Below are 15,095 nucleotides of genomic sequence, written 5' to 3'. Positions count from 1 at the left end.
TATCACTGTGGTGCAGTGGCCTGTCGTGCCTCCTGGGGTGGCATGAGTCTGCACAAACTCCGGCAGTGACAACTGTGTCATGATTGCTGCCAACCCACAGCAGTTATAAGGGGACATTGAATATCAGGTGCACCCGATTTCAACATGGTAAACAGCAAAAAACATGCACAACTCAGAATGGATGAAACTATGGTCCTTTCTCATCCACTGTGTTCACTTGCCATTCTCACACGCTGCCCCCATATCACTGCTTACAAGGCCATTAAACTGACGAATGCGTTTGATTCTGCTGACGCTTGGACATGCAGGATATGGAAGATGTGTAGATGGTAACTGATACAACTCGGATCCACTCCTTTTCTTGGGACATACTCAGAAATCTAGAGCCCAATTTCCAAACAGCTCTAGACTAGAATTTGTGGGTTAGGTTAAATTCTTTGGGAATTTGTCCCCTACATTGATGTTGCCACAAACTGTAGTCAGAACTATTTTTTAAAACAATGAACCATTTTATTTTCAAACACTTATATTTTTGTATTTGTTGTTGTTCAGTTACAGTTGCCCCGCCTTTTCCCCCAATACTCACCCCTACCCCATCTGCCCCACTCCCACAGTCAATCACCCCCATTGTCCGTGTCCACGAGTCCTCTATTCTTGTTCTTTTGCTCCTTCTCCTTCCTTCCCCATTATCCCCCTACCCCCTCATCTCTGGTACTGTCAATTTATTCTTTATTTCCAAGGACTTTTTTTGAAACCAAAAAAATGTAGTTCTGTTTTTCATTTGTTAGGTTCCTGTGAAGGTCCGGGAATTGTACGTATATTTAAATCATCACAAGTCTCTTAGGCAGGGTGGCTTTATTGGTAACTTAGGAAACCAAAGCGCTGGCATCACCCAGCTCGAAGGGGACAGGGCTAGGATTAAACCCAGGTTTGTTTTACCCTAACACTTGCGCTTGTCTATGACGCTGCGCAGCATTAGGTTGTACGTACAGGTCCTCAAGGCCCAGAATAGGTGACTCGCTATCATTTAGGGGTGAGGTCAGGAAATTTTACAATGTGGCATAAAATCATAAAATGGTAATAATTCAGATCACACATCCAAAGGAAGCCTGCACTTTATTTTCCTTTTGTATGACACTTTCCACAATTTGTAATGATATTTTATTTACTTATATGGTTTTATTTTTTTACTGTCTTCCCCCAGTGAAGGCAGGAATCATGATTTTTCATTGATTCTGAGATGTACATTTTTCACATTTTAACATCTGTGATTCAGGATGCATCTTCAAATTGATGTATTGATGTTCAATTGGCAGCGTTATCTTTTCTCTTTGAGTGTTACATAAAATAATTGTTAATGTTTGATTAAGTGTGTTTTAATTAGCTGCTGTATGCTTGGTACATAGTATAGTGTCTGGCCCCCTAAAAGACACTCACAAACATTTAGTGAATGAGTGAATGAACGAATGAGTGAGTGAAAGAAAGAAAGAGGAATTTTAAACTTTGCCTGAAGGTACTTGGATTTCCGATAAAGTCTCTTGCCTACAGGATGCCCATTGCCCACTCTTGTTTGTTCATGAGGCCTCACTTCAGATTCGTGTTTGGCCAATATTCTCAGCCTGGAAGGGGCTGGAGAGCTTCTCAGCTTGAGTTCCTGGAGGAGGAGACTTGTCAGCTGAGGCTGGTGCCTGGTAGAAACTATTGGCAGGAAAACCCTCTGGAGTCTTCCGCTGAGTAATGGTTTGATAATTCTTCTCCAATGGCCAGCAATCAGTTTTATTTCAGTTAGGTGGCAGGTGGTCAGATTAGACTGATGCTTGCGCTTCGCTTTGTTGGTGCTCTTTTAACCGCAATTCTCAGGGAGCCTTCTTCACATCCGGGTCCCTCAAGGAGATCCTTTGTGACAACTCCTGCCTCTACTCTGCCCAAAGAAGGTTGACGTTCAGCCACAGAGGACGGAAGACTTTGCAGTTTGCTGGGAAGCCTTGAGGGAGCCATGGTTACACCTGACAAACACAAAATGGATGCCACCAGCCATTGTGGAAATCTTCCCAGAAAGAAACTCTTCCCCAAGAGATAATGTTGTCAATGGGCTGCTCATGAGATGAGGATGGTGCCTAAAATGCCATCAGGGAAGCAGCTGATATAAATGTAACTAATGGAAGAGAAGCAGTGATGCAGTGATATAATGAATTGGAACCCCTGTCCTGAGGTCCTATGTTCGACAGAGGATTCTTGGGATTGATACTGAGATGCTGAGCAGGAGGATGACAAAATCCTGTGACTTGCTGATGACCTTTCAACACCACACAAAGGAGAATGACTTCCAGTATAGACACGTGTCTTTGTGGTAATTAGAATAGAAAACAGCTACTTACCAATATCCAGAAGCTGACTTAAAAAATATCCCATAAGCAAACTTAAGTTCTTGTGCTCTAGTTCTTTGCTTACAAAATAATACAGCAGGTCTTTGAATAACATTGGGGAGATGCCCTAGGAATTTAACTCCTGTTTATATCAATAAGCCTGTGGTAAAATTGGTTTTGTTTTATGTCATTTTGCTTAAAGTCGCAGAACCTGCTGACAGTGTTAACTGAGGATTTACTGCATTTAGGTCTGACTGTTGACTCTTTATTAACCTGACATCTAGAGGCCTTGTCCCAGTGTTGGCTGTTGATCAATGAGTCTCCCAAGTTCAGATACCAAATTAGCATCCCAATTAGCGGTAGGTGTCAATACCAAATTAGCACCCCAGCTTTCAAGTCAGTCTCTTGTGAGGTTGACTAGCAGGATGTTGGTAGGATGAGTTCCCTATTTCCTGATTACCTTGGATGACTTGATTGCATTTGAGTTCCTGAACCTTGAACTCTATGGACTAAATCCTGGATTCGACATCCCAGCCTTAAATGTTCTGCCTTTTACTCATCTTGATGAGAGAAATCATACATACTAGAGCTCTCAAATCACGTTGGCTGCGATTTCCCATCGTGTCTTCACAGTAAGGATGATCAAGATACTTAGTCACACGGAATAAATTACCTTGGTTTATTTGTATGTGCGACTGTGTGCGCACGAGTAATTTATGGACATCATTTGCTATTTGCATATGAAATAAGCTTCTTGTTCTTTATGGGGAGAAAATGGCTCCTTTGGGTCACAATTAGCCTATCTGACAATTAGTCACAATTAGTTACAATGCTGGCAGTTAATCGTGCACACAAAATTGTTTAGACAAAGTGAGACTGAATTTCTTGAGCAATTTATTCAAAGCTGTGGCTTCTCTGATTTGTATTTTGATATAGTTTAAAGTTTCTCACTATTCAAAGAAATTAGTCAAATATCTCTGTTGACTCCAAGCTTATTGCTGGGCAGTGCCTAGAATTAAACAAACATCAGAAGTGTGTTGCAACCACGTAGTTCAAATGCTTTGATTGGTTGATAAACATGATCAAGAGGCATGTTTAAACTGTGCAGCATATAAACAGTATCTCCCTAACAACACAAGGGACAGAGAAGAGGCCCAAGGGGAGAGGCTCTAGAAGGAACACTTGAATAGTCTTCCAGGTGCCCTTTTAACTTTTATTCTGTGTATCTGGTGGTTAATATATGCAAATTAGAAATGTAAAAGTGGACTTCAGGTCATTCTGAGGACTTTTTATTTCAAAGTCTGTTGGGTGCTGTGTAGGTCTCCTAGGAGATAGAAGAGATCATTCTGGAAAAGTCCAGAAACTGAGCAGATCGCAGTGATGTTTAGGATCGGTAGGAGACAGCTCTGGAAGCAGAGTGTCACCCGCGTTTTAACGGTAAGGAGCTGTTGTCTGTAAGCTTGTATGTGCCTTGGATTATCCTATCTCACACCTATGTGGAAAATACCTAAAAAAAGTTCAAAGTTGTACGTCGATGGTACTGTGAGAAACACTTTTTATCTACTAATTTTTGGATAGTACATAAGGCTACATGTCAGTATTTCAAATTTTTTTTAAAAATGGGGTTTGCATCCTTAGGCTTTTCTGCACAGAGCCACCCACACTATAACTTCTTGTAGAAATACATGCTGCATCTCTTGGGGCAATGCTTGCCTGCAGGGAAAAACACATTCACTGAGCTGCTTCGGTCGCTGTGCATTCTCTGCGGCCTGTACGCTTCTGTTGGTGATGAGAGATCGTCAAGGCAGATTTCGGGCTGCGAGTTTTCCGGGGTTTGTGCATACTCCCCACCCACATTCTGTAGGCCTGGAAATGAGGTCACAGACCTGGAGGTACAAGGATGTGCCTTTGGAGTCACATTGAAGAGTGAGCTTCTCTAGCACAGGGCTCAGTTCAGCAGCTTTTTATTATGCAAGTGTAGAGAGAGGGATTTGGAACCTCTTCCACTGCCAGTTAATGTCAGCGGAAGATGGAGGTTCTGCTGGGACTCCCTTCTCAACCAAACCGATGCTTCCTTGGGGCTTGATCACTGTATCTTTTATGCACCCCCAACAGCCCAGATGGCTCTGCCTGGGCTTCCAGTCTGCTGTTTCACCACGAAACAGCGAGAATGCTGTCTCTGCATGTCCTAAGCACTGAGCCACCAGCCACCCTCTGCTTCCCCAGCCTTATATTCTGATGCATCCTTCCCAGAGTCAGTATTTTACAGCCAAGCCCCTGAACTTGTTTGCAAGCATTATTCATTCTTTTAAAAACTACTAAAGTGCATTTGGTGTACAGTATTAGTTTTAGGTGTACAACATAGTGATTCAACATTTATATACCTTACGATGTGCTCACTGCACTTAGTCTAGTAACCATTTTGCCGTGCAAAGTTATCGCACTGTTCTTGACTCTGTGCCCTTTCTTTGAACTTCTCCACCCATCCCTCCATCCCCCTGCCCTCTGGCAACCATCAGTTTGTTCTTGTTTCTATGGGTCTGATTTTGTTTTGTTTTGATTAAAAAAAAATTCCACATGTAAGTGAAATCATGTGGTATTTGTTTCTCTCTCTCAGATTTATTTCACTGAGCCTAATACCTGCTGGGTCCATTCATGCTGTCCAAAATGGCAGGATTCCTTTTTTTATTCCTCAGTAAGATTCCATTATACCACATCTTTTTTATGCTTTCATCTATTGATGGACCCCCAAGTTGGCTAGGTGTGTTGGCTATTGTAAATAATGCTATTGTATCTTGCCTATTGTAACATTATAAATAATGCTGCGACGAAGATAAGGGTGCACATGTCTTTTGAATTAGTGTTTTCATTTTCTTGGGATAAATACTGAGAAGTGGAATTGCTGGGTCACATGGGAGATCTGTATTTAGTTTTTTGAGGACCCTCCATACTGTTTTCCACAGTGGCTGCCCCCGTTTGCAGTCCCACCAACAGTGCAGGAGGGATCCCTGTCCTCCACGTCTTTGACAACACCTGTCATTTGTTGACTTTTCGGTAATAGCCATTCTGACAGGTGTGAGGTGGTATCGCGTTGTGGTTTCGGTTTGCATTTCCCTGACAACTAGTGATATTAAGTATCTTTTTGTATGTCTGTTGGCCATCTGAATGTTTTCTTTGGAGAGATGTCTCTTCATGTCCTCTGCCCATTTTTGATTGAATTGCTATATTTTTGTCTTTTGAGAAGCCTCCTGGCACTTTGAGGAGGTGACAGCTCCCTTCTCTGTGCCCTCTCAGCCCTCCACCTTTTCATCTGCTAGAGCTCTGGTCACGGCCCTGCAGTGGAATGACGTCTGTCTCCATGTGTCCTTCCCTCACTGGATCGAGGGTTCCTGGAGCACAGGGGTGGCATTTTCTCCATTTTCAAGTGGCCCCCCCCAACAACGAGCCTGGCAATAACACACCTTTATTTATGCTTGTGCAATACAGTGAATGAATTAAACTTTTCACATGTCTAAAAATTTCCTGTACTTTATCACCACGTCTAAAACATTAAAATCGATGGCAGAATCTTGAGTATACTTAATGAATTAGTTTCTTCTCCGGCACAAGCTACCTTCTGGAAAAAAGTTAAAATTTTTAGAGGTTTCATTTATGTATTTAGAATGCTGGTTCTGTTCACTCCACTGAAGTACGACATTAACAGAATAACTTTAATGTTGCAGTATATTATGTAAATAATGACTACATTTTCTATGTAGTGAACTGATATGATGAAGTATTAAATTATAACTTGGAGACTTAAAATATTCAATGGCAAAGATCCAAAGCTACTTAACTTAAAAACTATAAATCTCGATATACTTAACCTTGGTCTACAACTGTTACTGTAATGATGCTATATTATAATTAGGTTATTGTAATGGAATAATCAACTTTATCCAGAATTACATGAAAATAACTACCAAATGCGCCTAACCTCCGTGGGTCTGGAAAATTCAAGCCATATGTCCTTTTTGTTGTTTGACAAACACATATTCTTTTAAATGAGAAAACTTGAAATAATTCTGTGTATATTTACCGACTTAGTTGCAAAAATGTGCCCCAGAGGTGATGTCTGCCTTCCCTCTGCTTTTCTCACAGATGAAGATGTTTAGTACCAACTTACATAGAAAGGACATGGATTTCAGACTTCCGGGTTCTGTTTTTTACCTTCCCTGAAATCAAACTGAAATAAATAATGTTGCTGGTTGACTTTGTTGACTTTTAGGAAGAAAAATAACTTGGGGGATTTATGAGAATCTTCTTGACTTAACTTCACCTAATTGCAGCTGTGTTTAAAGTGGGGACAAGCTGGCCCTGCTGCAGGGGTGTTCGTGTTCTGCACTGTGTGTGTTTCTGCGAGGGAACGCTGTTGTTCATTGGATTCAGATTGCTAGGCTTCGCCAAGCAGTGCCTCTCCTGGGGGTAGAGACTGTGGGGGTTGGGGGAGGCAGGGAGACGGCTGATCCTTTGGGAGGTACAACTCCTTTTCTTCTGAGAAACTCTGCGGGGAGGCTGCCATTGTTCCCCTGGGCTGAACAGTAGAAGCCAAGACGGAAGAAAGAACCTTTGCCTTCAGGTATCTTTTGCAAGCTGAAAGGATGTCAGTTTTGTTATTCTCTGGCAAAAGAGCCAAAGCCTTTTCAATATCCTCTGTTAATCGAGCCCAGACATGTTTGGCCCGGTGAACACATTTCACATATACAAGGTCAAAACAATTTCCTTGGAGTGTCAGGAAGTGAATGGCTGTAAGATTTAGGTGGGGAGTGAGGAGAAGACACATCCTATTTGTTACCCAAGTGAGTACCCTTGAGCCTGAATGAGTTAATGCCCAAGATGCCTGTGTGGTAATCACACCATCGCTAGACCCTGAGACAGTGTAACTAAGTGCAGACTTCGCCCATTCCACAAGTGTCTGTTGAATGACTACTTGTTGCCAGGCTCTGTGCTCCAAGATAGGGCAGGAAGAGCACTTCCAGGCCTCACGGGGCTGAACGTGGTCCTTCCTATCAATTTGCGCACAACTGTAGTAACGAGGGAAAGACAAGAGGTCTGGAGTTGAAGGGGCCCAAAATTCACACCCCTGGGCTTTCTCTATGGAAGGTCGTCCGTCAGATGAGAGCCTGGTAGTACTTCCTGCTCAGTCGTGATCAATTCATACCATGGTCTCCTCCGGAGCGGTGTTTTCAGGTGGCCCCGCAGCCTGGAATCGCCCGAGGAGCCTTTCAGGAAAAGCACTGCCAGGGCCCCACTCTGCGCAGGAGAAGTCAGAATTTCCTGGGGATGAGAGGCCCAGGCATCAGTATTTCAAAGCGAGATTCTAATGAGCAGCCAGCTTTAAGCACTCTGGTTTGTTGTGGTGAATAAGGGAAGTTTGGGAATTTCACCCTTGTGTCCTATATCATGTGAATAGTGAGTGACATGTTATATATTATTTACCAGGTAGGTGAAAGCCCCTTAAGTTATTTGGTCTTTGCTGCCAGAGGAGCTCTAGGAATTCTACAAGTATGTTATTTACTCCTACAAGTATGTTGGAGTAAAACCACTGTGGGGTTGGAGGAAGATAGAATATATGGCCATGTGAAGGTTCACCAAGTCTTGATCAGGTCTAGAAATTTGGTATGCAGAAAACAAAGCCCGGGTTGGAATTTGGATGACGGAAGGTTGGAGGCAGAGGAGATTGTGATGATGGGGAAACCCCTACACTATGTTTTGGGTTGGCTTTGGTGAATAATTCACACGTAGTAGAAGGTAAAGAGGGGATCTTTATTTGCGTGGAATGAATGACAGGTGAGGGAGTTACTACATGATAAGAGATTAGGGGGGCCTGAAAAATACTCCAGAGAGAATAGACAAGATTCCAGAGCTTACTCATAGGACACCAGGAAATTGACAGGGACCGCTTGGTTGGAGTGCTATCTCTTTGCAATGGAGGGGCGGGGTGTGTGCGCAGCTCTCTTGAGATAAAGGAGGCTTCACTGTAGCACCTGCTGTGAGTGGATTAGCCAGCCTGGAATGTCTTTCCCTTCCCGAAACCACTTTGCTAAAGTGCTCTTAATGCACCAAAGAGGTGCAGCACTTCCTCTGCAGCTGTGGCCCTTCACCTGGAGAAATGAAATGAAAGGGGAGGAAGAAAAGGCAAGATGGGAAAAGTACACTGAAGAGCAGAGAGTTGTTAAATTGTGGTTCTCCCAGGCAATTAAAAAGCAAGTTTGGACATCCAGGAAGTCACAGAGCAGCCTCTCCTGGAGAGGAAACCCTGTGGGTAGAAATGAAAAGCTGGAAGACAAATAGGGAGGCTTCTCTTTGTTGAAAGACATGGAGATTGGGTAAACTTTGTAGATAGGGCTCTAAGTGATACTGAGTAGGATAACTGTTCCCCTCAGTGATTTAGTTCATCACACTTAAATGGGATGCAGGCTGAGCATGGTCAGTTGTATTTGCTGTGAATTGAGAGAGCTCTGCTCCCTACTAATGGCAGAATTTCATGCATTGGTTTATGCTGGAGTCACAACAGCATCGAAGACCTAGAGCTTATTGACTGAATTCTGAGCCTGCAATTGTGGACTCACATTGAGCTGAAATAAATGGTTTCAGCCCTTAATTGCTTGAGAGTGACTTTCAAAATGATTAATTTGGTTAATTTTTCCACTGATTAGATATCAGTGGAGGCTCTACGACATGGTAGGTCTGTCCTGGGCACTGGAGAAATTGCAATAATTATAATAGAAAACATCGCTTCCTGTGGAGCTGATACTTTTGTAGGAATGGTGAGATTCAGTTGATACTTATTTTATTTTACTGTTTAGAAAATAAGGAGGATCAGGTAATATATATGGTAGATAGATGAGCTAAACCAGCCTGGACCTTTTGGGTAGCCTCTTTAAAAAAGAAAAGAACTGCGTATTTTACCAATAACTAGGCATTTCAGTCAGGCATATACTTTGAGTAATTTTTTTCTTCTACTCATGGATTTTTCCTGATTCATCCACAGTTGAGGAAAATGGAATCAATCAAGTGATGCTAACAGGCCTAAGATGAGCAAACCCATATCCTTGGCCTCTTTAGCACTATGCTTATCAGGTGATTCATTATCTATAGACTTGAGATTGATATTGAGAGGCAAAGCAAAATCAGTTTCAGAGGTTATTTATTTCGGAGATTTAAGACAAGGAGTTCCAACTGTAATTCACAGACTCCACATTATTTACAGTTATTGCCAGCGGGGATTTTAACCTATGTTATACTCCCCTTGGCTCTACTGTGTTTGTGACATGCCATATGCATATATGTACAGAAAAGAACAAGCCACCCAAACCAAACAAATGGAGTGTATTCATTCAAATATGTGCACCAGCCCTCATTAAAACAGATCCCTTTCCCAGATTCATACCTGCAACATGGATAATCATGTCACCTAAAATAAACCTTTTTTTTAAAAAACAGGGATATACACACACACATTTTATAGGATATAATATAAGGATATAATATATAATATATATTATAGGACATAATATATAATGTATATTATAAGATATATACATTATATATTATAGGCTTATATATATATATTTTTTGATTGCAGAGCCCATTTCCTGCCCCACACACTTGGAGGTGCAAAAGCAAACTAAGCGGACCTGGTATATACAGCATAATGTAGATATAAGTGAACTTGTTCAGTGGAAGCAGCGAGGAGCGGGGGAAGCATGGAGCCCAGCCTACTGGCTGCCCCAGCAGGGAGCCCACCTCGAAGATACTTTTAGGAGTTGAGGATGGGGCTGGAGTTACCATTTGCTGAAACAAGAAGTGTGATGGGAGAGCTGGAAACAGGCATGTCCCCTGGAAGCCAGCTGGACAACAGTCCTTCCTGGCACTAAAATACCACCAGTAACTCAGAAAATGGTGCTATTTTACTCCACTCCCCACCCACAACTCCTATAACCCATGCAGTGTACATGGGGTCTCCCCACACTGTACCCTAGAAACCCTTGAGTGGATTTAAAGAACAAAAGGGCTATGGAATATCAGTTTGAATCAGTGCAACATTCTTCGTTGCTTGGGATACCCTGCTTATTGGTCTGTCTCTGGGACATGCAGAGCTTGATCGCTAGCCCAGCCACTGACATAGCTGTGGGCTCTGGGGAAAGTTGCTAATAGACCTATGGTCTCGATTTCCTTGTGTAGTGATAATAATGCCTTCCTCATAGGGCTTTTGTGACCATTAAACCTAAGCACAGTAAGCCACGATGACCAGCAGATGCCTAACTAGCAATGCAACCAGGGCGAACAGAGAAGAATGTATTTGGACACCTCCATGAGGGTTGTGGAGTGGGTGTTCCTGCTCGGCCCAGAGGAGCTCCTGGCCCAGACAGTTCCATCCTCCATCCACTTCTGGCTGCCAGTGGTGTCAGTGGATTTGGGTCTGAGCTTTCTATGGGTAGAGGGAGTTTAAACATTTGTGCAGTTAAAGAAATCATTATTTAAAAAGTTCGTTTCACCTGGATTTTGATGTGCCAGGTCAAAGCTTTGGCCATGCCATTTTAGTTCAGTGCTGGTTGACTTCCTATCATCTCACAAATACCCGTTTGGACTCTTCTCTTTACAGATGAGATAAGGTCTCTCACATAGTTGGGGATTATCAACCTGCAGTCAAAACGAAATGTGTATCAGATTTTGCCGTGTATAATGTGCACTTTTTGCCCCAATTGAGGGAAAACTAAGGATGTTCATTGAACATGGCTTTAATGATTACATGCCGTGGGTATCATGATCCCATGTATACTGCTCGTGAAAAGTGGTTGCGCATTATACATGGCAAATATGGTAATTCGTACTGAGTTTGTGTACACCGACTGTAGACTTGGGCCTGGGTTCTGCAGAGTTAAAGGCAAAGGTCAGCATATTAAAAATTGGATGGATGGGTTTGTCATGAGAAAAAAATCACAGAGCTTTGTTATGAAAACACATGGCCTTGGGTTTTCATTGAGATTTGTTCTTTAAAATCTCAAGTCTCTGGTCTGTTAACTTTTGAACCCATGAGAAGCCCAAATGTTACAGAAGGAATGGACTTAGCTGTCACCTAGCTCAACACTTTAATTTTGGAGCTTCAGAGACTGAAGCCTTGAGAGGTTAAATGACAGAGGCGAGGTCTTGCACTCTGGGGCAGAGCTGGGACTAGAACCTACAGCCCCACTCCGACACCAGGGCTTGCTTGTCTTCAGGAAGTCGCCCTGCCTTGGAAGCAGCTCCTAGTTTTTGGTGAGGTAGCACATTAATCACTCTTTAACTCCAAGGTGGTAGTAACACACCTCGTCAACCAAATGCAGAAATGTTTTAACGGTTTGCTGCAGATGTCCTGGGACGTGGAATAGGTTTCTGGTCACTCTCCCTGACCTCAGCAGTCGGTGCTTGCTCTTGCAACACAAAACAATTTGAATATGACCCTTAAAAAACAATCCACCTTTGTCTCTGGCCTTCTTAATCCCACTCTGCTCTCCCTCTCCAAGAGCTGTAGACCTTTCGAAGGCCAAGCAGGTCAGCAGGACAAGCCACCTCCAGACAGCTAGTCATCTGACTGCTGTTGCTGCCGTTCCCAAGCAGCCAGAAAGCTGCAGGCTTGTTTATGGACTGACAATGCACTGATCTGATCGCTAAATGTTTGATGTTACTGACTTTGTGTGGTAGGAAAAAGAAGTCCCTTGTGGTACCAGGTTATCTCATATGAAAGGCAATGAAAGTTGAGACCGATTGTTGCTGTGGCCTTTCATGTGTGTGGCGCTGGGTTTACTTCCTATCACTTGTCATTTGGGGTCGGAACAATCAGTGTAATGTAAGAACGTATTCCATGCTTCACATGCTCTTTAATATAGCTCTGAAAATGTGCTGTAAAGACACATTGGTAATTTGTTTTGTATACATCAACCTGCTTTGGAAGTATTTTTTCTCCGTGATAGTTAAGTAAAAATAGAATAATTAGTATTCTGTTTTGGGACCAATCTCTCCTTTCTTCTACCAGAATATTCATATGTTTCCTTTGGAATCTTATAAAATTAGGTCTTACAGTAATGTATAGCTGAGGCAGAGCCTTATTTAAGTTTCTATATTCTCTGGAAGCCTTTAGTTCCTTTTCTGTCTGCCCAACTCTTCTGGCGCTCCACTTTTTAAGGTTCTTTTTGGCTGCCCAGTATTTGCCATGTTGTTTTGTTGCTCAGTTCCTGGCTCCCCTGGCTTCCCACTGTGTTCTTAAGCTGCTGAAGACATTTAGTGCGAACTCAGAGAGATCACTCTGAGAAAAGCATTTTATTCCACGCAGACAGGAAGGAAGGTAGAAAATAGTCAAAACAACAGGTATTTCTGATTTTAGAAACATTTGAAAAGAGATTTAAATTTACTTGTATTTGAAATTTATGGAATGTGTATTTTGTGTTAGGACTTGTGTTAGTTTCTTTTTAGAGAAATGTCAAGGAAAGAGATATATTGTTTAGGTTTTTTTTAAACCTTACCCCCAACTTCTCTCAAGTAGTCCCTTCAGTCTCAGCAAAATGAAATCCCCAACTTTTAGCTTTACTTTTTCTAAAGGTTTTTGTACGTTAAATAGTTCTTTGACTCTAAATTCCACTCTGTCTACTAGCACTTCCTATCACTTGTCATTAGGAGCCAGAACAATCCCTGTTCGTAAGAACGTACTGAGTGCTTATCATGCTTTTTAATAGAGCTCTGCAAACATTTCCTTTGGAGTTGAGTTTCTAGAAAGACTAGTTGATGTTTAGTAGCTTTACATTCCCTTTTCCAATCATCCTTTTCTCAATGTACATCCATTTACTTTCTGTCCAACCAATAAAATTATTCTAACAAGGATTACTCTGTTACCTACTACTGCTGCAGAACAAACCACACCAGAACTCAACAGCTTAAAGCAACAATAGCTGTTTTATTTCTCTCGATTCAGTGGGTGACTGGGCTCAGCTGGGCTGTTCTTCTGTTTCACATGGCCTTGGTTGGGTTGCAGTTATCTGTAGGCTTGCCTAGGTTGGAATGCCTAAGACAGTTTGGAAGTTGCTGCTGGGAGTCAGCTAGGAGGTTGACTGGAGCTGTGGACCAGAATACCTCGGTTCTCCGTGTGTTTTCCCCATGTGGCGTGGACTTCTTATCGTATGGTAGTTGGGTTCCAAGAGCACTCCCAAGTGCAAAGGCAGAAACCGAAGGTTCCCTAAGGTCTAGCCTAGGATGTTATATAGTCTTACTTCTCACCACATTCTTTTGGTGAAAACTGGTCACAGGGCAAGCCAAATTCAATAGAAAGGTAAATAGAATCCATCTCTTGAAAGGTTAGTGGGATGGCCACATTGCAAAAGAGAATGTGGGATTCTGTAGTCACCCTGTAGACACAATTACTAGGGTTATCCTAAGTGACCCAACCAATCTTCTATCACATTAGCACTACTGGCCGCTCTCCGTGGTTTGTTGGTGGTGCTGCCTCCTGGTTTCATTTCTGTCTCTCTTCCCACTCAGCCTTCCCCATTCGTTCTTCTTTCCCTCCTTGCCCTGGCATATTGTATGCCCCTTCTTCCCCTTCTTGTCTTTTCATCCTCCATTTCTTTCTTAGAAAATTATATCTGCATTCATGGCATTAAAGGTAATGTACTTAATTCAAGAAATGAATTGGAAGCTGAATGTCCACCAAGGGCAAAATGGTTGAATACATTATGGTACATCCATATCATTGAACTTTTTGCATCTATTACACAGGTAAGAATAGTCTGTATTAAACTGGAATAAGTCTGTGATGCATTATTAAGGGAAAATGCATGAAAAATGTTATAGTATAATATAGAGATATGTGCATACATTTACATGTATTTTATGAGTACTGTGCATTTGGAATGATATGTATGCTTCAACCTGCTAATATTGGCTATATTGAAGATGCCTTATTATTGTAATTAACAATTAGTTTAAAAGTAATTAATGGTATTCAGAAATTAATTTCAAGACCATATATGAATCTGCAGACAATAAAGATAGAAGCTAGTGTAGAAGGATATTTCTTTAATGGCTTAGGGAATATGTACAAAAATGGGAGTCTCTTTTTTGTGTGTGTTGAATGCTTTTATATGCATAGAAATAAGTCTGTAAAGATTTAGAACAAAATGTTAACAGTGGTAATTTCTGGATGACAGATGAGTTTTATTTCTTTTGGCTTATCTGTAGTATGCAATTTCAAAACAATGCTGTTTTCATGATAGAAATAACATTATTTCTAAAAATAGAAGATAGTACATAAAACTGGTATCATTAAAACAAGCTACTTGTTTTCTGAATACTAAGACTTGAAAAAGCAACAATTGTATGAAATTATTGCAAAATGAATCCTTTTAGAACAGCAGTTGCCACATAACATTTTTGTTTCTTTCCTGTAGCAAAGACTAAAGGAAGAGAAGGAAGCCAAGCGGGCACGTTTGGATGGCAGGCATGCCTACTTATTTGCCATTGTAGCTTCCTGCGTGGACTTGAACAAAACTGAAGTGGAGGATGCCATTCTTGAGGGAAACCAGGTGCGATGCATTTGAGTTCTCATTGACTTTTTATGGAGGTTATGGAGGGTATGCTGACACTGTCCTATGGCAGGGTCCTGTGCCTGTTTTAACATGGACAAGACTCTATTCTGGTTTTGTACAGATGATGGCA

At 41.8% G+C, this 15,095-nt stretch overlaps 1 protein-coding gene across 6 annotated transcripts in view; it reads left to right on the top strand.

Annotated features, from left to right (window-relative positions):
• The window catches only part of DNAH5 (dynein axonemal heavy chain 5), a 235,227-nt gene that overhangs the window by 29,138 nt on the left and 190,994 nt on the right, over window positions 1-15,095 (top strand). For 4 of the 6 annotated variants that reach the window (XM_053913931.1, XM_053913933.1, XM_053913927.1 and 1 more), the window contains exons 1-2: window positions 3,520-3,803; window positions 14,828-14,962. In XM_053913931.1, the coding sequence (XP_053769906.1) occupies window positions 3,747-3,803; window positions 14,828-14,962 (192 nt within the window). In that variant the 5' untranslated portion in view covers window positions 3,520-3,746. Of the gene's footprint in view, window positions 1-3,514; window positions 3,804-14,827; window positions 14,963-15,095 lie in introns of those variants that run through there. The other 2 variants (XM_053913940.1, XM_053913932.1) reach the window with 2 other exon arrangements.

This window comes from Desmodus rotundus, chromosome 1, assembly GCF_022682495.2.
Source record: "Desmodus rotundus isolate HL8 chromosome 1, HLdesRot8A.1, whole genome shotgun sequence".
Lineage (NCBI taxonomy): Eukaryota > Metazoa > Chordata > Mammalia > Chiroptera > Phyllostomidae > Desmodus > Desmodus rotundus.
The sequence above is the reverse complement of the archived record's forward strand: the minus strand, read 5'-3'. Positions and strand labels throughout refer to the sequence as shown.